Genomic DNA, 24371 nt, shown 5'->3' on the forward strand with positions numbered 1-24371 from the left:
CACTCAGTGTGATCCCTTAATGCTGGGCTCCTCTCCTGACTTATACCTTTTTTCCGTTCACCCCACAAACCCCTAAGCCTTTCTCACCATCTCAGATGCTCAGCACATCCTCCCAGCTCTCATCCTTACTCTGCTTCCTTAAACCACTTTTCTCAACCTTGAATTCAGTATCATGGTAGCCATACAGTATCAGGTTTTGTGCCTGAACATCATCCTTATAAGCCATGCACAGACTAGAAAATAAAAGCCAGTTCTGATTATGGTCCTGGTTTTCAGAGCACAGGAGGGGTTAAGGAAAGTAGACATCAAACTATAGTTGCCCACTAAATTGTATTGTGCTATTAACCCATTGAAAAAAAAGAGTGATTCTGTTCTCTCTCTCTTTTTGTTTAGATATTAAGAAGAGCAGACAAGAATGGTAAGACTGTGTCTTCCCCTCTCCCTTTGGAAAAAAAACCATCCATCATCAATTCAGCATTTTAAGTCATGCTTTAAACATCCTAACATGAAAACCAGACATCCCTCATGCAATGTATTCTGTTGTGCACTGATCCTCCCTATGAATTCTTCAAGGGCAGATCTTGTGCTTTCATGATTTAGTGTATGTTTTTGATTTGCACTTTGGGTGCATGTGGGTGTTGTCTTAGTGACATTTTGTTCACAAGGTTTGAAATACTTGTTAGTATCTCCATCTCATGACTTCTTAAGAACACCACAGGCTATATCCAGCAATCAGACTTGTTTCCTACATTTGCAGTTATGTATTTGTTTGGCATGTCAGTAGGCAGGATAAACCCTTGAGCTCAATATGTAACACAAAAGCTGTTGAGGTTTTGTTATATTCTTCATTAGAAGTTTTGCCCACATACAGCATAGTACTGTAAGGCTTCACAGATGCTCCCATGCAGCAGGGAAAGGTCCTTGCTGTAAGGACTACAAGTGTAACTGCTGGATTTTTTTGCTGTATACATAGTCATGGTCTGAAACATGACTTTAACTCACTTTTCCACCTCAGAATTGCTGCACAACTTCGGACAAGTTGCATTTTTGGTTTTGAGAGAAATGAAGCCACTAGCCTGTCTCTGCATAACACAGACCATGAGATCTGGTACATTTGAGGCTATGAAGAGCTTCTGTAGCTCTGGAGTTACCATAATAGTATTTATACTTCACTCCGATAACCAGAGTTAGCTCTTGCAGGGCAAGAAGGAAACACAAGTTTCCTTGTAATAAAAAGCAGTTTTTTAGTACTGTAATACCAAAATACGGGAAGAACGGGATGTGACTTGTTGCAGAAGCACCGGCCAGACTATTGTCTCTTCCTGAAAGCATTGAACAGTGTTAAGCCCACATCTCAAACAGGTTTAACCCTGACAAGTAATTCCTATCAATCCTCAGAAAACAGGTATTGTGCAGGTTCAATAAAGTGTACTCTCAGATATCTGAAGGCATATGGACACCATTATGAAAATCAGAATAACTTTCAAGGAAGAACTGTTGGACAGTAAGGGGCTCCTGTGTGGTTTGGTGGCATAACTGAGCCTGTTGAATAGCTGTTTACTGTTGCTGAGAGGGCAGTCTCACCCGCACAGCCCGCCTCCAGTTGCTATTCCACCCCCAGCTCATGCAGCAACTGGCACTTCCCACGAGACCATGGCAAGCTCCCTCAGAGAGTTCAGGAGCCACAAAATCCGTCACTGTGAGAGTTTTTTGGGGAGTGTTTTTGTTATTCCCCTCAGTCAGCTTGCCAGTGGCTTGCAAAGGCCGTGGTGGTACAAGCTGAATCCCAAGATGAGGGCTGGGATGGCAAGGAGATAAATGGCCCTAGGGCTTCATGTCCCTGCCGTGGAATTTGAGCTCATGCTCTGTCCCAGCTGTGGTGGATCCACAGCACCTTCATGGTCAGGAAGACTCGCAGGCCTCACAGGGTTTACCCCACAGCTTATTACTTACACATTGCTATAAAAACTAGGGGAAACAGCTCACACAATCAGTGACAAACATGCTTGTACCAGCACCATACGAGACCACATCAGCTGCCACTGATTGTCACTGGCAACTGGTCACTGGCATTCGTACCTATATGTGGATGCTTTACAACATAGTGTTGGGAGAAAAGTGGCTAAGTTCAGCCACTTTAGTTCTGTTAATTTAAGTCCATGAACTTGAAATTGTTTCAGCTCTTATGTGCTTAATTGTGTTTGCTCAACCGCCAATTGCCCGTGGGACTTCCACTTTGCTAATCCAGCACTGCACAGCCTTGTGTCACATTAATGGGGAGGAAGTTTGTTTTAAGGCTGGGAAGTACCTTCTCTGAAAGGTTATTGGATATGAGAAGATTTGCCTAACATGTTTACAGTGTTGTCAACACAGATTTTAAGCTTTTGTTAATGACTAGGATACATTTCAGTGTCACCCTTCTGAGTAATGGGAAAACAAGTATTGCCTTACAGTAATGCATACTATGTTACTGTCTGTGACATGGCCCTGTTAAGCTTTCTCATACACTTTTAATAGGACTCTCTCAGAGCTGCTGTACTTTTTCTCTCTGTGAGATTAAAACCCCCCAAAAAATTAGCACCAAAAACCTTACTATACGCTTGCTTGACAGCATCCATCCAAAAAAGTGAATTAAGCTGATAAATAAGAGTAGTATAGGAGATAGGAATTTAGGAACTGTGGAGCTTCAGGTTAGCTTTCCACAACAAAGGCAGACAGTAGTTCTGCAAAGACAATATAAAATAAGAGATCAAAAGAGCCAAGAAATCCTGCTGAATTGCTGTTACTTAAAAATACTACAGTGATTTATGACAGCAGGGTTTATTGAGAAGTTCCTTTATCAGTCCCTGTCTTTTTGAAAGAAGCTGTACAATGTTGTTTCTTTTGCGGTGGTGGCTTCTTTGCCAGCTCAGGTATATAAATCATTCTGTTACCTTCCTGTGTCTGGAAATACCACTGTGCACAGCTTCCCAAAGAGGGTCAGCTTCATACACTCAAATCTATAGCTCTTATTTCATGGGTGATCAGCTCTGCACTGTATAAAGATCTGCACTCCTCACACAACTGAAAAGGTCGTGTGATTTTCTTAGAAGGAGCACAAGACACAGGGAAGGAATATCACATTTCTAAGAAATACATGGTGTATAATATTGACAAAAGCAGCAGAGAGCCCAAAGAGGAAAAAAGTAATTTCATAAAGGTGAGATGTTGCACATTGGCCTTTTTGGAAAGGAGGGGTTTCAGGTTTACATGTCAAAATGAAATACTGATCAGATTTATTTTAAAACTCCATAGAATCATAGAATAGTAGTAGGGTTGGAAAGGACCTTAAGATCATCTAGTTCCAACCCCCTGCCATGGGCAGGGACACCTCACACTAAACCGTATCACCCAAGGCTTCATCCAACCTGGCCTTGAACACTGCCAGGGATGGAGCATTCACAACCTCCCTGGACAACCCATTCCAGTACCTCACCACCCTAACAGTAAAGAATTTCTTTCTTAGATCCACTCTAAACCTCTGCTGTTTAAGTTTGAACCCGTTACCCCTTGTCCTATCACTACAGTCCCTAATGAATAGTCCCTCACCAGCATCCCTGTAGGCCCCCTTCAGATACTGGAAGGCTGCTATGAGGTCTCCATGCAGCCTTCTCTTCTCCAGGCTGAACAGCCCCAACTTTCTCAGCCTGTCTTTATATGGGAGGTGCTCCAGTCCCTTGATCATCCTCGTGGCCATCCTCTGGACTTGTTCCAACAGTTCCATGTCCTTTTGATGTTGAGGACACCAGAACTGCACACAGTACTCCAAGTGAGGTCTCAGGAGAGCAGAGTAGAGGGCAGGATCACCTCCCTTGACCTGCTGGTCACGCTCCTTTTGATGCAGCCCAGGATATGGTTGGCTTTCTGGGCTGCAAGCACACACTGAAGCCTGCTCATGTTCAATTTCTTATTGACCAGCAGCCCCAAGTCCTTCCCTGCAGGTTTGCTGTGAATCTGTTCTCTGCCCAACCTGTAGCTGTGCCTGGGATTGCTCTGACCCAGGTGTAGGACCTTGCACTTGGCATGGTTAAACTTCATGAGGTTGGCATCAGCCCACCTCACAAGCGTGTCAAGGTCCCTCTGGATGGTATTCCTTCCCTCCAGTGTATCAACCGAACCACACATCTTGGTGTCATTGGCAAACTTGCTGAGGGCGCACTCAATTCCACTGTCCACGTCACTGACAAAGTGTTGAACAACACTGGTCCCAACACTGATCCCTGAGGACACCACTTGTTACTGGTTTCCAGCCAGACATTGAACCATTGACCACAACTCTTTGAGTGCCCAGCCCATCCAGACCAGATGACACTCTTTACTCATCCACGCTATCCAGAGATGTCATTATAGTAGCCATGTGTCAGTTTCCCCTAGTTAAGCCATGCTGGCTGTCACCAAGCACCTTTCTCTTTTTCATGTGCCCTAGCATGCCTTCCAAAAGAATCTGCTCCCAGATTTTGCCAGGCATAGAGATGAGACTGACTGGTCTGTAGTTCCCCAAGTTATCCATTTTCCCCTTCTTGAAAATGGGGGTTATATTTCCCTTTTCAAGTCATCAAATAGGCTCAAACCTCCTTGGGTTTGACAGCCACAGGCTCAGTGATGCATCAGTCAGTGTTGATAACATTCAAAATGTATTGAGAATAAATAGCAATGAAGAAAAAGTCAGTGTCTGCTCTTGGATGGTAAAATTTAAAGGAAATAGCTAAAGTGTCCAGCCTGTCCGTTGGCAGATCTTTAGTTTTCTGGATTGATGTAAAGCAAATGATCCTGAAGAAGAGAGATAGACAGATGTTTTAGGGTTTGTGTCATACCCAGACTGTTCTATGTATAAAGTCATAATATGTTCATCTCAGGAAAGTTACCAAAAAATCACTAGTTTCTTCAGTATGTGTGTAACTTCCATGCAAATCACTAATTCCCAGCAAAGGCTAAAGCTGCAGAGGCAATTTGATTAAACAATCAATTGTATCTGTATGAATCAAAGGAAGCAGAGCTATGAAAAGAATCTCATTTCAACAAGCTCAGTGTTTATATTCCTTCTCCGTAGCCAGTGCCAAACAGCAAATGTATTTAGATTCTCAATTAGGTAGGCACAGCAGTATTGTGGCATGCTTGGTTTTAGCTCATTTACATCTTGACATTTTATTTTGATCATAATGATGATTATCTTCAGCTACAATCTGTCTTTTCATATTGAACATTTCCAAATGTTTTGGTGAAACAGACAGTTAATTCGTACAATTTTCAAACCCCTTGAAGATTATGTATGTGAAGCCATATATTCAAGTCAAAGAAATGATGAAATAATAGCAAGTAAAAGAGTGATGAAACCCCTGTGCTCTGCTCTTCAAATCTGCATGCTGTAGTAGAGCATGTAGTTATAGGACTCAGTTACTGCCTTTATAATAGATTCTTCACCACTATAAAATTAGGCCACAATATGCTGTAGATTAGTCTAGTACTTAAAACAGCTTAAACTTACCCTTTACAGTTGTTTAGTGCCCTAAGAGGGTTTCAGTACATTACTGAAGGAAGAGAAAGAGACATGAACTTAAATTTAGTGCTACCCCAAGTAGAGTTATAAGGATTTTAGGATTTTAGGATTTTAGGATTTTCTTTCTGCTTAATGAGGCCCAGTCAATTTAAATAAATTATTACTTATCTATCCTTTAACCATTCAAATTTCTTCTAAATAAAGGCAAAAGGTGCATTTCTTTCTTTTTTTTTTTTTTTTGCATTTGTTTTCTGGTTATCAGTCTTGCTTTTAAAACTCACTACATTAGTCACTGATTTTCCATGAAGATGTGAAGACATGGGCAGGAACAGGGTAAGGAAAGCGTATGGCAGGATGGGGAGAGGAGACAATGAATGGGATCTGGGCAAAGATAGGACTATATTCATGCATTTGTCAATAAAGACTTACCGACACCAAACTAACTTTGCTTGAAAGATAAGAAGGAAGAGGAAGAGATACTAGGCAAATTGAAAACTCTGGTGCAACAGCTGACACAACAGCACTTAGCATCATGTTCTTCATGTGTCTTGATCAAATACGTAAATTTTCTACATTTAGTCTGAAGAGCTAGAGGTTTTTAATAGTTTCCTCTTGTATTGTGTGAAACAAGCAAAACTATAAACAAAACAAAGGCACTTTCCATTTCTTCATTGTTTCAGATGATGGAAAACTCTCCTTTGATGAATTCAAAGCTTACTTTGCTGACGGAATTCTGAGTGGAGAAGAACTACATGAACTTTTTCACACCATTGATACACACAACAATGAGTAAGTGCCCCCTTCTTAATATTACAGTGCTACTCTCTGTACCTGAGAATGGAAGAGACATCAGGCTGATTTCAGAAAACAAGTCTGAGAGAAAACGCTGCATGAGGGAAGCTGGCTGTGGCATATGGCTCTAAACTGTACAAGTGATGTGTTTCTAAACCTTGTAGAAATACCTGCATGTTCCAGTAATGTGATTTAGGTCCTGAAAACATGGGGTAGAAGGCAACAAAGACAGCAGTTTCACAGATAAACAGACAACACAAGAGAAGCAGCAATGTAAATGAGATGTCCCTCATGATAAGAATAGAAGGCTGTTGTTATTTCCCTTGCTTCCCATAGTTTTATAATTTATCAAAAGTGCTTATGTGCTATAAATTCAAAGCAGAAGATTGCAAAATAAATAGATACCATGTACAGAATAAATAAATGTAACATTTTTATTTCCTCAGGTTTCTTAAAATCAGTGGCAAATACATTGGCAAAAATCAGTGGCAAAAACAAATATGATCTTCAGTAAATATAAAGCATGCAGTATGTCTAATCCTAGCAAAATGAATAGTGCTTATTAGAACACCGTGGGAATTTGCTTAGCAGGTTAAGGACCTCCATGCAAGTTTTTAACCCAAACACTCATTTCAGAGCTGTTTCATACAGCTTTGGTCTTCCTCATGTGTACCACATATCTGCATGAAAGTGGTTTTATTTTACCATGATTCCATTTGTCTGCGTTTGTCAGGAAGCATCCTGGTAAGGGCAGCTATCCTCAATGACTATGTAACATTTCAAATTAAAAAAAAAAAATAGATGTTCTACATTTATTTTTCCTTTCATTTGATTTGTAAAGCTTTTTTTTCATTTGTAAGATATTTTATTTCTAAACCTTTTCTCTTTAGCAGAGAATATCTGGATCTGAACAATATGTGGAAAAGTAAGAATAACATTAAAGGGTTTTTTATCTGAGAGATAGGCATACCTGAAGAATAGGTGTGACTTCATTGAATGCTACAGTGTCCTGGGTTCAGTTGTAACAGTTATTTTTTCTCCTTCTTAGTAGCTGGTGCAGTGCTGTGCTTTCAGCTTTAGTCTGAGAACAATCCTGGTAACACATCAATGTTTTTAGTTGTTGCTAAGGAATGCTTACTCCGATCAAGGACTTTTTCAGTAATATGTATGTAATTACATACAGTTATAAGCTGAGAACAGGTAATGAAACTGTCACAACAGCCATTTGAGATAGAGGTCATTTGCCAGGAAAAGCCTGGCAAAAAAGCAGGGCACAAAAGTCACAGAGAATAAGTATCATGAAGGATGGATTTCAGGGAAATGAACAAGTGGAAGGATAAAAAAAGCCCTTATAAAATTGCATTTTCCAGCCAGAAGAAAGGGTGCTTTGTATTGACTGATTAATATCGGTTATAGAGTAGAACAGGTAATAACAACTTATAATAAGCTTTTTGAGTTTGGGTTTGGGTTTTTTTTATTAAGTCTTTAACTGGTAAAAGGGTTAGTGCCTGACTTTGCGGCTGAAAAGTATTCTGCAGTGCTTGATTTTGCTCTTTAACAGAGGTAAATAGTCTTTGAAGGCTTTCCCTTAGTACTTTTAAAAGCTTTTGAGAACCCTGTCATCAGGCAGGCGGCAAGATGGAGCATGTCAAATATCAGATGGATATAGCAAAGAGAGACATCTTGAACAGTACAATATAAATTTCTTGTTAATATAGCTTTCCAGCAAAAATCACATGAAGCAGATATAATGAGGACAGAAAAAACTTTACTCACTGGCATTTGCTGAAAAGGGCAGGTTATGTAAAATGTCTCAAATTAACCATCTGGTTAAGAAAAATAGCAAAATGTTCATTGAACCTTGGGAAGTTTTGTAACGTAAACATCAGGAGAATCATGTCCATATCAAACAATCCCCAAACCACTTATTTTGTGATGGTTTTACTTGCAAATTACCCAAGGGAATGAAATGAAAATCATGGTTTGTGCTTATAAATCTCAAGTAGTTTGTGGGTGGGTTTTGGTAGGGGAAGGTGAGAAATTCTACTCATTTGTGATTCTATTTGCACAGGCTATTTTGTTTCTCTTACCCAGTTTAAATACAGATTCTGTCAAATTCTGGGCAAATGATTTATTTTCTCTCTGCTTCACTATTTACAAAATGCAGACTGTAGTTCCCTATGCCTGAAATATTTTGTAAGCATTGAGATTACACAATGATTTATGCTACATGTAAATGCTTAGGACAGAGAGCTAAGGAACCATGTCATGATCCACTAGATCCTTTCTTGGAGTATCTCAAGATTTCATACTCAGCTTGTCACAAGAGCAGACAGGTTGTTTCCACACCTGCGCTAAGTCTTGTAGCACTGCCAGCATTCAAAACCTCACTATCTGCTCTGTGCGTGAGTCTTTGTTCTTCAAAGCCTGAAGATAAAAAGGGACAGGTTGCCTTGAGATATTGATGGGCCACAAGCTCAATCAGTATGAGTTCTCAGCTCTGCTGCAGCAATCTTTCAAAAAAATATTCAAAGCATACAAAACTTACATCAGCTTAACACTTTTTGAACTCCCTGTTACAGGGGTCCTAATGTCAATCTTGTTGAAGAGAGACTTAGAAGATTATCAACTTTGAAAAAGACTAAGCCATCTAAGGTAACATACCTGTTACAAAGCCTTTGGAAACTATGGAGGGCTATGGAAGACTGCTAAAATGAGCAATTACCATTTTTAGTGTGACAGCAGGGCAAATAATAGGGGGTTTAACTTCCCAGTAACTGAGGTTTTGTCTGCCTAATTGACTGTGATCTCTGCACCTTACTGTTTGGTACAGTGACCATAATCACCAGGAAAAGAGATGAGTAGGAGTTAGTCACCGCCACTTGAAGATTCCAGGTTGAACAGGAGTTTATTATGTCAGGATGAATTTGTATTTCCAATTTGTCTGGATCCTGAAGTACAGGTTATTCATTTGGGGCAGATCATTGCTTTTACTGAAAATTTGCATTACCTAAGGATCTTTCCTCAGTACAGCATTTGGACATATATTTTGCAATTTATGAATGTACTTACATGTAGACTACTTTGTGGCTATTTTTTTTTTCTAATTCATAAATTCTACATTACTTTTGCAGGAAATCTAAATATTAAATTAGTACCAGTAAAGACATGCCATATAAATGGATTGCCTGATTTTTTTTGTCTATTCATTTTTTCTTGTAATACTGCCAGAAATAAATGTATGAGTTAATATATACAGGGTATGATATTCATTAATAATGATGCTATCACTATGCAGACAACCAAATTAGGTGAAGTACTGTGTCCATGCAAAAAGAAAGGGTTTTATTTTTACCGATATTTTAGTACTGTTACAATGTTTTACATTCCTTGAAGGTCCTTTAATATAAAAGTTACATTTGTAAGAACCAGCAAACAAAAGGTGAACTGTAAACAATTACTTTTGAGGTGAGGTCTTCCATCTACTGAGCCATAAACCAATATAATTATTAGTTTGTAGGGCAACTAAACACAGTTACACAGAAATTTCCCTCATGGACAGACCAGCTCATACCTGTTCACAAGGCCTTAATATATAAGTTGTTGTTTTTTAAAAGGCCTCCAGTGACCACAAAGAAACAAGAGGACACTGGACCAAGGGCCATTTTGGTGACCCAGTGAATGCCAGTCTCCTGTTTTTTAATGAAGACAGGGAGATAATATTGAGATTAATTAATACATTAAATTTTAATATTTTTCACTAAAACAAGCAACTTCTGATTATTCAGAGATACTGTGCTTCAAAAGCTACATAAAGAGGCAGTAGAACACTTTCATTAGGCCGTGCAACTAGCATTCCTGACATCTAAGTAGTATAAGGTAACTGCTTTAGAGGCGTAGCTTTAAACTATTCTTCTTTCAGTGGAGTTTCCAGTATTGTCATTACTTCAAATTGAAGCTGAAAGCCAATTAGGCATTTGACTTCCACTGAAAGTCACTTCTATATGTGCTTTCCAGGATCTCATGAAACCCTTGGGCAATCCTTATTCAATCACATGCCATTAAATAGTATAAAGAAGCTGTTATGGAGGGCCCTACTCAGATGCCCTCACTCTGTCAGTGTAAAAAAAGGCTTTGCGTTGAAGCAGCAGTAATTAGGTGTGAGGTGTTAGCAGCCAGGTCTCCAGGTTCTCGTTTTCTAGCATGCACTTAGCACTTGGATCTACTGCAAAGCAGTGTCTTGTATTTAAAGACCTTTAAAAAGTACAGGCAAGAAATCAAGAGCACTATTAAAGACTTGAGCTTCAACCTAGAGTTGTACTAATGATCCTTCTCCCCTTATTCATTATGGTTTAAAGGTTTTGCAGACAGCCCAGAAATAGCCACAATAAAAGCATCTGGGCAAGATCTTAAGACCTGTTGAGGGTATCAGAAGGCCAAGATAGATTCTGACAGTGTGTTGAGCAGGAGTCAAGCCCCCACAATATGACTTAGATCAACATGAGGGCACAGCTGTGAGCAAGAGGAATTGCTCATCTTTGCCTCCTGATTTGACATACATTTGACATGAGGAGGCAAATGCAGGTGCTGTAAAAGCACCAGAAGTCTTTCCTGGGCTGAGAGAGAAGGTGATAAAACACAGCTCATGGAAGACATGGTCTATAGGTCATGTCTGAAGTAATTTTGAGGCTGAAGACCTACATGCTCTGCTGTCTTGGAGCATCCCAGTTATTAACTCCTCTGTCAAAGTGAACATGAAACACTTATTTTGGTTGTGTAGCAAAGAGTACTATAATGGCACGAGTATAAATCAATACACACAGCTCAAGCCAAAGGCTATCAGGGACTGATGCTCAAAGCCACTTGAAGATAAAAGTGAGCTAATGATGTTAACCTACAAGAAACATGTTTTCAGAAATTGCAGACTTTTACAAAGGCAATATCCGAGAAGTGTAAGGTAGAATAAAGCTGTCTTGCAACCTTAAGCATCGTGTTTCTTAACATATTCTCCTAAGCGCTATTTTTAACAGCAGGTTGGAGCACAAGAGTATTTTGCAGATTAAATAGGAAGATTAATAGGAATGTAATTGGGTTTGCTGACTTTCCATTTGAAAAATATAGAAGATTTTTTTTAGTGTTATTTCCATTGCTTTTTCACTTCTCAGCCCTTTTGAATCACTAAATCCTACTGTATACACAAAATCCAAATCTGAAGATCTTTTGCTTCCCATGTTTGCATCTAATCAGGTGCAAAAATTGTATTTTTATTGTAAATTTATATTTTAAATGTTTTAATAATGTGTGCATCATTCCTACTGGCTACTTTGTATCTTAAACATTTCTATAAACTTTCATCTGGTTTCACAATCCAGTGTGTACGTATGTTCAGTGCAGCTGTCTGAGGACTGTGATATTGCTGAAGGAGCTATTTAAACTTCTGATTATCCCAGTGCAGAAACCCCTAACTTGTGGGGTTAGTGTGCTCTAAACAATTAGTAGGTTGCATTACATGGACATGCCTTTACTGAATGTTAAACAATCTGCATGCAAGACAGGATCTCATCACAGTTCAGCTTCAGAAGATGAAGTTCTATAGAAATACAGCTATTTAGTTTACATTTGTTATTGCCTGAAATAGAGAGAAATTATCAGCAGCACAGATCTTTTTATACATGGAGAGAAGTATTTGGGAAAAGTCTGAAATTTGTGGCTTATGGGGTGAATACTTTTATAGCTCATTTCCTTGGTAAATCTGCCCCAGTTTAATTTTAATATCAGCTCTGATGAGCCCATGTTTCAGCAGAGCAAGAATCCTTGGCACAGTTAATGGTTTGGTGAATGGGTTTTAGCAATCATTGCACAAATGTAAGCCTCCCTTTTACCCTTATCCTTCTCCCTTCCTTCCCCAACTCATAACTTTCATGGAAATTTGTTTTTGAATAATGGCATCCTTAGGGAAAAGTTGTCAGAAGATAATGAGAAGATATGGCAAAATTACAAACTAAAAGACATGCAGACAATCTCAAGGGATTCAGTCTGCAGCACTGCTGGAGAGATACAGTGATAAAAGCTTCACTGATTACTGACTTGGATGAGTCAGTGGGGAATTAGGCCTGGTTTTCTCACTTTTCTCATTGGTAAAACAAAGTTCTCAGCCAGGACCTTAGTTAGAAGGTAAGAGGGATGCTAGAACTATTAAGGCAGACCTGAGGCACAGGCAACCTCCCAAAGGTAAGGTCCCATTAAACCTTTGTGTGTGGCACAAGTTTATGTGCAAGCCAGAAGTGAATTTGGTGAGGACCTGAGAGCCTCAGCCACTTGTAGTGCTGAGCTTATGGTGGGCATCTGGGAGAGAGTCTGTCATACTGCACATACTGCACATGTAGGGGTGGGACTTGGCACTATGGAGACACATCTATGTTTGCATGCGTATGTGTCAGCAGGGTATCTAAGGCTTCCTCATAGCCAGTGAAGTCACTGGCACCTAAGAAGTCATTTTGCTCACATAGGTTTCAGCACTAGTGCCCAGGTATAAGCATTTAAGATGTTCCCACCTGAGACATCAGCCCAAGGTGGACAGGATGACACAGGCAAAGCAGTTGAGACATAGGTTGTGGGAGAAATACTAGAGCATCTGACACAACACTAGATGCCTATGTTTTATCCAACTACTCAGGCTCTTGACAGCTGGTCTACAGAAAACCTCCCAACTTCTTTGAATACACTGGGGCTCCTTTGCCTGGCAAGGGGAGGTTGGACACAAAGCGCACTTACGGCTATCTGCATTTAGGACTCAGCCCCAAAGTGATTCTGCCTTCCTTCTACCTGCCTAGATCTTCATTAGCTGAGTCCTAATTCCTCCTTTAGGCCAAAAGAGGAATGCTGAGATCATCTGCCTGAATAGCCAACTCCAAAGGATGCCAATTTGATGTCTGAGAGCAACAGGTTGATTAGCATTATCCTTACAATTGTGGGAACCCATCCAGCATTAGCCTGCATTAGCACTGAGCACTGAAACTAAAATGGAATGCATGTTACATGACACCACAGTGCTTCCTTCAAGACTCTGGTTGTAAAGATAATAATGACAAATCCTCAGTAGCTTAACAGTAGTCTAGGATAGTAATTATCTGTGCCTGGGATGGGTTTCTTTTGTTTCAGGTGGAAGGCATATTTTAGTCTCATGCTATTGCTGATGTATCATTGTTCAATACAAGTACACAGAAAAAAAATAATAAACTTATAAGTACAGTGAATTAAAAAAAGATTTATTAAAAACAGCATGAGCTATAGACAGGCTTTTTAATTAGATGAACTGCAGGTGAGTGAAAATGTTTTCTAAAAAGGAATTATTGAATGCAAAAAATTGCATTACTAAAATATACAGTGGGGTTTGAGTGTTTTTTTAACCAGATTTTTTAGACTGAATAAGAATTTCAAGCGTATGGTGCAGTACTGACATCAGAAAGGCGTGTTTGCTACTGTTTAAGAGATGCAATGCAGCTATTAGTTTTAACTATCACTTTTCAAACACTAGCTATATAATCAGTTGGAAATGAAGAACAGAGAATAAAACAAGAGACTGGTCAGACTGTGAGCTGATTATATAGTTGATAATTCATGACTGACAAACAAGTTCACTGAGAATGATTTACACAAGTACTGATGCTAACAGATCCTCTGGTCAGAAAGACGAGTTACAAATAGAGTTGCTTGGACATTTTCCATGTGAATGTTATTTTTTAATGGGAAATTCACTTTCTGCAGAAAAATGAGAATCACTTACAGTGGGAAGATCAAACCTGTATGAAGATTTTCAGTTGCATTGACCTAAATGTGTTGACCTAGAATCAGTTCAGTTCTTCAGAAGATAACACTGGCTTCCAAGCAGTGAGCTCATTGCATAATGGTAGGCGTAGTCTGAGGGCCTAGTCCCTTCCATACTCTGGGTTTCCTAAAGAACCACAACAGGTTTGTTATGTCTATCAACATGTGCATTTTGTATATCAATAAATAATTTTGTATAACAATATATAAACACAGTTTAAAAAAAGATTTGGGGACAGAACTAGAATTTGAAACAGCAGCTTCTACGGGGTGAAAACTCTGAAATTTGCTCCTTGTGGCAAAAAAAAAACCCACCATGGTATTGCCTCACATCTTCTCAAAAATCATAGCTCTGCAGCCCTTGTACAGCTATCTACAGATTTTATCATGCACTGTAACCTTTAATAGGATCATTAAGATACTTTTAGCAACAGAGACTGTTACATTTTGGATGATTAAGGTGGCTAGCCAGCTATGTAGTCATCACATCCCTGTGAATCACTGCCTATCAGAGGATTAGTTTTGGGCTTCTTTTCCAGATGAATTGTTAGTCAGGAAAAAAAAAACCTTTATTCTTTTCTATAGTCCTGCCACACACAAAGAGTGTCACAGCCTAGCGGTTGCTGCCTATAGAAGCGCAGAAGCTGCACAGCCCAGCTAGCCCTGGGGTTGAAGAGCAGAGGTATCCTCGGGCAGCAGCAAGTCTGGTTTCCCAAGGACTAGTCCTGGGAGTTCTGTCCCACTTTTACCTCTTCTTTCTCCTCTCCCTTTTCTAGTGTTGGGGCACATGTTTCATTTTGCTGACTTGACATGGGATGTTATGCAGGCTTTCTTGTTGCAAAGAGCTTACATCTTTTTGGCTGAGATTGTCCATGCATGTCTATTCAGTTGCACAGTCTAAGTAACACTGAATTCCTTTCAGTCACAAATTATATGCTTCTACGTAACAATAGGATATACCAGCCTTGAATGTTCGTCCCTGAAACCAAATTTAGCAAAGAGATGTGCAAATGGGACCCAAAAGGGTTGGTTTAAGCCTCTGAAATAAGTCTCTCTTGTATCTGAGAATGAAGAGAGATCTGAAGAAAGTGCTATCGTTCTCCTGCTATGATACCCATGGCAATGAATTTCCTAAATTAAGTTAGTTCAGAAAGTCTTTCATATATTGGATTCTTCAATAAAATAGCTTCTTTAGACACTAGAGTCCATGATTTATATATAATTCCTGTATTGAAGAGATGCCACTGCCTCTTCTTGTGGTCCAGAGAAAATATACAGATCTTCTGCTGATACCTCTGCCTAGACGTTTCTTTTCTTCCAGAGAATGGTATGTGTCAGGTCAGTGGATGGGGCTGTGGACTGGTGAATTCACACCAGTGGATGGGTAGAGTAGCTTTAACCTTCCCTCCCCCCATGCTGGCCCCAGGTCACACCTGACTGTGGTGGGCAGAACAAGAGCATGATCACAGCTGCTTTACACTACTACATTTTGAGCTTCTTCCAGAGGCATCACAAATAGGCACTTCTGCCATGGTTCATTGAAGTGAATTTGCTTAAAGCTTCTGTCACTGAGCAACAGGTATGATCAACATTGCAATGATCAGGACTACTCTGTGGAATATTTACAACAGTCCTCTAAAAGTAGCTCATGTTAGGTAGAAAACATTTTTTGACACAAAGTCAGACATGCAAAATGGCTGCATTTAGTACTCAGGAAGCAAACTGAGAGCACAAGTTTGAAAAATTCTCATGTTGACATGACGTGAACGCATTTGGCTGTACCCTCTGCCTCAGGTGCTTATTATGAGTGGAGTGCTGGCATCTGGATGTGAGTCATCCAGCAAATACTGCAAATAACATGTTCAGCATTACCAGATTATAGGTCTAAGCAGAAGCATCCTTGGCATACATACCCATTGAAATGATTAACAGGTGCCAACTATAAACCTGAGTACTGAGATGCAGGAACAGCCCTCTGGTGTGCACCTTACTGCTGTACTATTAAATATATTTCAAACTTCCTCAATTATTTCTGTAGCATACTGCAGGGAGCTCAAAATTGTTTGTATACAGAAAAAGAACTCCTATGGTTGTTCATGACTCTGTTTGAAGCGGCATGTTATTATTTCTGAGCAAATGAAATAATCAGTGACAAGAAATTATAGTTTCCCTGCCTAGATGAGCATCCCTTTCAAACAGAATGTCAGGAACAATGGAGCCTCAGAGGGTATTTGTAATAGAGAACAATATTTCAGTATGTTAGACTAAAATCCATGTTTCTTATGTCATTTCTATGTTCTGTCACAGGCTTCTTGAAAGCTGCTGCATAAATCACATTGAACAATAATTTTCTCACTATTCAGATGCCTCTAACTGAAAATAAATTCAGCAGCTAAACACTTTACCATTTTCACTTGTAGTCCATTTGCAGCTGTGTTGCTCATGTCAATAGGAATAACAGCAATGTTCTCATGACCACAACATCGAAAGTCTCTGAGCCACTCCCTTACTATATCACTACCACACTGCTGAGGATACTGCAGAAAAACAAGGACCAGAATGGATTTCAGTATGAAATTTGAAAAGAGAACATGAATTCAACTTGCTAAGCAGTGTGAAAGGCTATTTAAAACACAGTTATCAAGCTACCCATTAAGAGAGAATGCACTAGGGCAGATGATGTGAAGGGGCAGAAAATACAGGGACAATGAGAAAGAGTAGGCATTTTAACAGCGAATTCTGTCATTTAATGTTACTCTGTCACTGCCTTTCACTCAGGCAATTTTCCAGCTTTCAGGGTTTCAATTTGCATTCAAAAAGTGAATGTCTGGACTGTTCCAAAAATGACTGCTGAACTGTAGAAGTGGTTGAAGAGACACATTTGATAATGGATGCAGCAGTGATCTTTGGTGAACAGCATTGAGGAGTCGCAGACACTTTTCCCCATCACATACTTTGTGGACCCAAGAGTTAAGTTTTTCAGCTTCAGCACCAGTTCTTACAGACCGTGAATTATACCTGCCAGCAGGGCCACTGGAAAAATAAGCTGCAAGACTCATTTGCAGCCATTCAGCTTCGCCTGTTCAAATGCAGATAAGGTCACTTTCAATTAATAAAAGTTGTAGGAAATTCTCATTTACGTAATCAGTTAAAAGTGTTCAGAAGTCTTTATAGCCCTGAGTATGCAAGCTTGTAACAACCCAGGATCATGTAATTTCTCTCTGTTTCTCTCCCTCATGAAATAAAAGTCAGATGTATGGGAGTTAACATTGTTGAAACTGACTTTAAGATAATACTGTGTCATCATTTTATTAAAAGGTCAATAAAAAAATCCCATTAAAAAGATAAGTGAAAAAATCCTAAGTGCAATAAGCCATTCAGTATTCACCCCTCAGCAAGATTCAAGAAGGACATTCATGCTTTTAAGTTTCTTTAATAATCAGTTTCTTCTCCTCCTTGGAAGAGAGTCAATGTGCTAACTTTCAGAACTGAGCTGTAGGTCAAACATTTTTTCTTTCAACTATTAAGGCCTCAAAGAGAAAATATTGCTGAAGAGTTAGAGTTGATCAAGGTGAAGTCTATTTCAAATTAACAGCTTTGAATTGTATAAGATACTTGAATGTATTTATGTATTTTAATATTGTTGGCATGAGAATATGGCAATACAGCTATGCTTTTCACATCACTAATTTTGTTGTAGTACTGATGAAATGGTTTTCTATGTCCAGAAATTCTTAGGAACTATGTATGCTGATGGGCTGTGTCTGGTTTTATCCTCCTACTGTACTGTCTCTCCAATGGAACCCTATTGCAGAGTGCAGATTGTAAACAGGAGAAAGTTACCAAGTTTTCCCTCATTTAGCATAGAGAATTAAGCTCCATGAGCCATGCTGTCCAGCACAACAACAGAAAAGGAGTATGGGCAGAAAGATGGGGAGAAAAATCCCCAATTTCTGGTGTTTAGATGGATTTCTGCCAGCACTGGTACCAAGTGTGTAAAGCCTGAGGAGCAATGACTCTGCATCATGGTTCACAAAGCCTGGGGGAGGAACCCCAAAGGGGGTTGCTGGTTAGTGGGAAGGTGCCAGCGGGAACATGCACCCTGCTCTAGTGGAAGGTATCCCTGCCCATGGCAGGGGGTTGGAACTGGATGATCTTAAGGTCCTTTCCAACACAAACAAGTCTGTGACTGGGAAGGGAGACTGTACCTGCAGCCAACCTTCAGAAAGGCTGCACCACAGCTATTGCCTTCAGCTTAGAACAAGTCTCCCCAAGGCAAAAGAGCAAGTCCAGCAAGAGCCAGGCACTCACGTCTCCTGCTACAGCCCAGGTAGGGAGGCTGATCCTTGAGTGAGGCTAATCTTTAAGTCCTACTGTTTACCAATCCAACAAAAATAAATTACTAAGCTTACTAACCTTCTATAATCTTATCTTTCCAGCAACCTTGACACAGAAGAGCTCTGCGGTAAGTTCCCTTTGGGGCAAGAATACATAATCTCCATGTTCTAAAATAACCTATGCCTTTGGCAGCCCTGCGCAAGTGAACATATCATGTGATACGATTTTTTTCCCTGTTTAATCTTTGTCGCTCAAACAGAAAATAGTTTCAATTGAAAGAACTCCTGGGAAAATGAAGTTGACTTACAACCTTTTTACACTGTCATCCATTACTTGCAGAAGTTACCTTGAAGATGTTTTTCCTAATCAATACCATATTCTCTGAGCTTCAAGATCTGTTCTGATAGATAGATAACTTTTATTTCCCTTTCATGTGAGATATTTTTTCTAGTCGGTTTATCACTTTCAGAGGTATGCTTTGCCAATTTTGAAAGAGATTGTCATATTAGTAACCCACTGGAAGAAAATTCCTTGTGTCCTTCCAACTTGAGCCAGTGATGACAGCAGTTTGTCAAGTTCTATCATCCTTCACCACAAGGAGAAAAACCCTCTTGCAAGGCCCAGTTACCCATTTCTGTACCCCATTCTGAGCTGTAATTTCCCCCAAACCCTGTTTGCTCTCTAGCTGATCTTACAGCACCTGATTTAGGAGTGCTGTTTGCAGCAGAAAACAATCCACAGAGAATTTCTGCAAGTCCTTCCATAAAACATCATAAAATAATCCAGTTATGCTTGTTAAAACCAGTCTGTTTCTGAGGGAAAGATGACAGCCTGATAACTATTCCATTGGCCAGTGATGTTAAAGACTTATAAAAGCTGAAAATACTGTCAAGTTCAATGCCAGCTCACTTACACTCACAGTGACTCAACCCATGACCAAGAACCTACTCAGCCTGTAGCTTGTAAATACATGGCAAGTGACTCAGGTGAAGTGACTTGGGCTGTGATGACTTCTGGTTGAACATCTGGCCAAAATTATATAAACCTGACCAAGGAAGGCAGGGGGCCTTGTTCCACAAGAGTTTTTACTGCTCTTGATGTGCTCCTTGAGGCTTACAGGGCCAGAGGGCTGGGGCTATCAGCCTTATGGTCATTCTGGTTTTGTTAAATATGGGCTGCTTCAGCTGCCCTTTAAATCTTTCATAGTTTTCATCTGTGAACCTGGTTCTAAGTTTACTGAACATGTGTTTAACCTAGTGATTATACAGCTCTTTCTGAGTCAAGTTGTCAGAAATGGAGCTTCATTTCCAGAATGCTAATTTACAATACATTTTTGTTCTAAACAATTTCATTCAATCTTTCAGTGATACCAGGTTATGTTTCAGTGTCCTTGAAACCTTTATGTTTTGTGACTCCCTCAAGAAGTTCATGCTGACCCCTAAAAAGCCTCCAAGTATTTCTATATGTTATTTCAGAAAGATCCCATCTTATCTTGTTCTTCCTGTCTGCTATTTAGATGTTGTTTTTTATGCTCTTCCAGGTGATTTGATGTCCAGGTGCCTTGTCTAACACAGTCTCTAGCTTTAATGTTATGTTTTTTTCATGCTTTTTCCCCTCTGTGCCTCTCTGTATTGTGTTTCATCACATTGGCCAAATGGGAACTTGGGTCATGATTTCCCATGTTTGCCCCTTCCTCTAACTGTAATGCCTCTGAGTTATACACCCTGATTTTACATAAGCTCTTTCTGTTAAAATGTCCTTTGCTTTGAACACCTATGCAAGGATATCCCACAGCTTATGCTATTTCCATGATGTTTGTTAAAAGCATTTTGCATACATCATAATTGTTGAAAATATCATCACAGTACCTGGGACTAGAAGCCTTTCTGGCCAGCCCATGGATGGTCTCTTAATTTCCGACTTGACCCCAACTCACAGCAGACCCCCCTTGATCGTATGTCCTCTAAGGGCTTTACGAGAATTACTCATTTTTATATGGAAATAATCAGATTTAGTACATGCTAGTAACTGTAAAGTAAACTATTAGACTGGAAATGCAGTTTAGAAAGAAAATGCAGATATTTTGTCAGTCTGTTTCAGCTCTTAAACTGACATTTTTCATTTTTGTCAATTTGGCAACTCATTTATTGAAGGAAAATGTTTTTAAACACTGCTTATGATATTAAGTACTCTGGGAATGATTTTGAAGGAAAAAAAATCATTTTCATTGTAACTCTTGTTCATTTTATATGCTTAGATAGTTAATAACACCATAACTGAATTCAGACATGATAAAATTGGTATTTCATGAAACATTTCTCAGGTCCTTAATAGCTGACATGGGTTTTCTTCCTTTAGAATACTTTTCCCAGCACTTAGGAGAGTATGAAAATGTTTTATCAGTCTTGGAAGACTTAAACATAACCATACTGAAGGCAATGGACAAAACAAAGAAAGTGAGTAAAAATTGTGGAATTTTCTTTACATTGTATATTTTGTTCACTTGAATGTGTATCCAGTATTTTCCTTTTTTTAGGTAAAATTAATAATTCATATTTAAGTTATTCCAAATATGCATGTTTGTAGCAAAAGTCCAATAGGAAAAGGCTTGTCTAAATGTCTGAGTTTCAAAGCTGTAAAGCTCTGTTTGCAAAGTATTACAGTTTGGATATAACTACAATTATCTTTGCGAAATATCTGAAGAACATTCTTCAAATTGTACCAAGAGAGGGTTCCATATCCAGATGTGGGTAAATGTTAACAGCATATCAACATCTGGAAATAGTTTGAATTTGAAGAAAATAGCTGGTGTGTTTGAACCTGCCTGGGCACCAGGTGCTCACCAGAGTGGCTCTAGCCCTCCCACTACTGTGATAGGGCTGGGGGTGCAGCAAAAGCGGGTTAGCATATTGGGATATCGTGGATAAATGATGCACATCACCACCAACACACAAGATGTGATGTAGCTTCTAGTTTAAGTTAACTCCCCAGCATAAACAAGTAGGTCCTCAGAAATGAGTGGTCTCGTTGTGAATGGACATCAGCATGAATCCAGAGCAAGGCCTGGGTTTCCTCTCCCAGTGCAAAATAAAGTTTTGTCACTGCTCTGCCACCTGGTCCTCTGAGTAGTCACTGAGTAATGGGAGCATTTGTTACTATCTTCTAAGCCAGCATCTAGTTTGAAAATTCATATATAGGAAAGAGAAAAAAAAAACGGAACTGAAGACCTACACTTTGAGAGCTACAAAGACATGCTGTGTGTATGTACAGTGGCTGAGTCTGTTTCCAGTGGCCAGGACCAAATTCTCCTATTAAAAATGAGAAGGAAAAATATCTGAAGATGAACCCAAACTCCACTCTCCAGAGTGTGGGGCTGATTACAGATTATCAGTCCTCAGGGTTGCTGTGAGGTTTCCGTCCCCTCTGACTTTTTGTGGGTTAGAGAAAGCTCAGCACCTCAAAGTATGAGTCTCTGCTAAACGTTCCCAGAGTGCATGCCACTTCAGGTCAGCAGCTCATTCAGTCTTAAATATTTGAGAGGAAAAGGGAGCAACTTGGAATAACGATCATTTCATTTATCCAGCTTACAGACCGATAAACAGCTCAGTCCTTCCTATAGAAAGTCTGTGTTCTTCTACTAATTCAAGTTGCCAGTACTCAGTAGATACTGTGCATGAGGGGGGCAGCTGTTGAAACTGAAGCCCTAGCAAAATTTTTCATCTTCAGTTTCCAAGGAAACCCCAGAGAAGGAAGATGTCAGTTTTGAATGAAAAGCTGAACAGTGGGTTGGCATGTCTGAAAAACTGAAATCTAATCTATAAACCCACCTTATTCCAGATGCAGAGATACAGATGAAAACACCATAAAATGTACCCCCCCAAAACTTTACCACACAAACCCAATATAATCTTCCACCAAGAGCAACTGGAGTTTAACTTGGCTATAGATTCCTGGACTTAAAACAAGATCAACCAAATTGTCCCCATCACTCCAAATTATTTCCGCATACAGATACTTTTAATCCAACACATTAACAAATAACTGATTCCTGCAAGGTAATTGCAGGATAATTTCTATGTACTTTATTGCCCTCTGTGGTTTGAAAGGGTTGTCAGCACAGCTTTATTGAACTGAGCTTTTACAGAATCACAGAAACACAGAGTCCCAAGGGTTGGAAGGGACCTCAAAAGATCATCTAGTCCAACCCCCCTGCAAGAGCAGGGTAACCTAGAGTACATCACACAGGAACTTGTCCAGGCGGGCCTTGAACATCTCCAACGTAGGAGACTCCACAGCCCCCCTGGGCAACCTGTTCCAGTGCTCAGTCACTGTCCTGAAAGCAGACATACCAAGTCATCTATGGGAGAAATCGTTCTAGTGTGTTAGCAGGTTCAAGAAACTTTCAAACCAGACTTCCTTACATCATTCTAGGGCTTGATGGGAAAGTCTTAATCTAAAAATACAGAGAAATAGATACAGAAAGGAACATTTTTCAGCACAAAAACCACTGAGTTGCATTGCAAGCAACACACTTTGAATACAAAAAACAGCTTACCAGAGGATGCTTGCAGAGCTACAGACCTTCCATTTTGCTACTGCTCTCCTCGTATGTCATCATTACACAAGGAAGGGAGACACATATCTGAGGATTTTAAACGGGATTTCTGGCATTTGATAATTTTCTCATATGTGAAGAGTCTGTGTGAGTCGCTCATACAGGAGTGCTGAGGACAGATTAATCAGTAGTGTCAATTATTTTCTTGTACCTGCCTGATTGATATTTTCCTGATAAAAATACAAACTGGTATAGTTCTGTTTATCTCATTTCTTCTTCATTTATATACAGGAAGCATTACAAATTAGACTCAGCAAAACTTCACAAAGGCATTAGAAGGCTTGTTTCTTTAAGCCTTTTTTTCCTAACATGTTTTATAGCAAAACACAGAAGCATATGTAATTAAAATATTGAATCTCACGGGGCTTTATTATCCAAATAAACATAACAGTTTCAGCAAGCTGCATGTTTATTACAATCTGTAGCTTGCAGTCACATATAAATACAATAAAGAGAAACTGCAATCCACAGCACAGGAAATCTGTTACTGAGTAATGATGCAAATGGATAAAAAATAAACCATTTTTTTTAAGGTGCTTGATATCTGGGTTCTGTTGACTTGTGAATGCTGAAAATCAGAAATTTAGAAACAAAAGAACATGGCTTCCTTTAGGTATCAAGCCATAATATTGTTGCTATTTGTCACTTATTCACAGAATCACAGTAGGAACAAGTTTTTCTCTATTTCTGGTATTGCTATAGCTTATTGGAAATGCAACCTGCTGGTGGTGGTGTGCTAGTCTGTTCTCAGCAAACTAGAAAAAGCTCATTTAATCACTAGAAATGTAATTTATGTATACAATGAAGTTAACAATACGGAAATATTCAGGGTTTAATCAAGCATCTAGTGGTATTTTAGAGAATCTGTATTCAAGGATGTCCAGCATGTCTGCACAGGCCCGACAAATACACAGGCCTTCTGGAGACCCAGGGGCAGAATGAGACCCCTGTCTGAGGCAGCAGCTGGAAACTAGGGGTCTCTGTAAGGCACAAGACTCAAGATTAGGTACTTGAATAGCTCTGAGGTTTGAAGGGTGTTTGCTCAGAGGAACTGTCTCTCAAAGGAAGACCTGGTGATGGCTGACCCTGATCTGACAGTGCCTTTTATCAAAGTTATAACACCCGTTTAAAGTTCACGTATTTTCACCAGCTGAAGAGCACTCTCTTCTCCTGCTTTCTGCCTTCCATTTTGCCAATGGCACAGGGCCATTTTCCAACCAGGACGTATCCCCATGTGTCCCCACTGGCACCTGCACAGTGATG

General features: G+C 39.6%; 1 protein-coding gene across 1 annotated transcript in view; it reads left to right on the plus strand.

The window, feature by feature from the left end:
* Window positions 1-393: 393 nt before the first annotated feature.
* The window catches only part of LOC117438809 (N-terminal EF-hand calcium-binding protein 1-like), a gene marked incomplete at both ends in the record, with an annotated part of 43160 nt that continues 19182 nt past the window's right edge, over window positions 394-24371 (plus strand). The window contains 4 exons of the mRNA XM_034074193.1: window positions 394-418; window positions 6217-6325; window positions 18595-18620; window positions 20852-20949. Of these exons, the coding sequence (XP_033930084.1) occupies window positions 394-418; window positions 6217-6325; window positions 18595-18620; window positions 20852-20949 (258 nt within the window). The remainder of the gene's footprint in view (window positions 419-6216; window positions 6326-18594; window positions 18621-20851; window positions 20950-24371) is intronic.

This window comes from Melopsittacus undulatus, unplaced genomic scaffold (assembly GCF_012275295.1).
Source record: "Melopsittacus undulatus isolate bMelUnd1 unplaced genomic scaffold, bMelUnd1.mat.Z mat_scaffold_630_arrow_ctg1, whole genome shotgun sequence".
Taxonomy (NCBI): domain Eukaryota; kingdom Metazoa; phylum Chordata; class Aves; order Psittaciformes; family Psittaculidae; genus Melopsittacus; species Melopsittacus undulatus.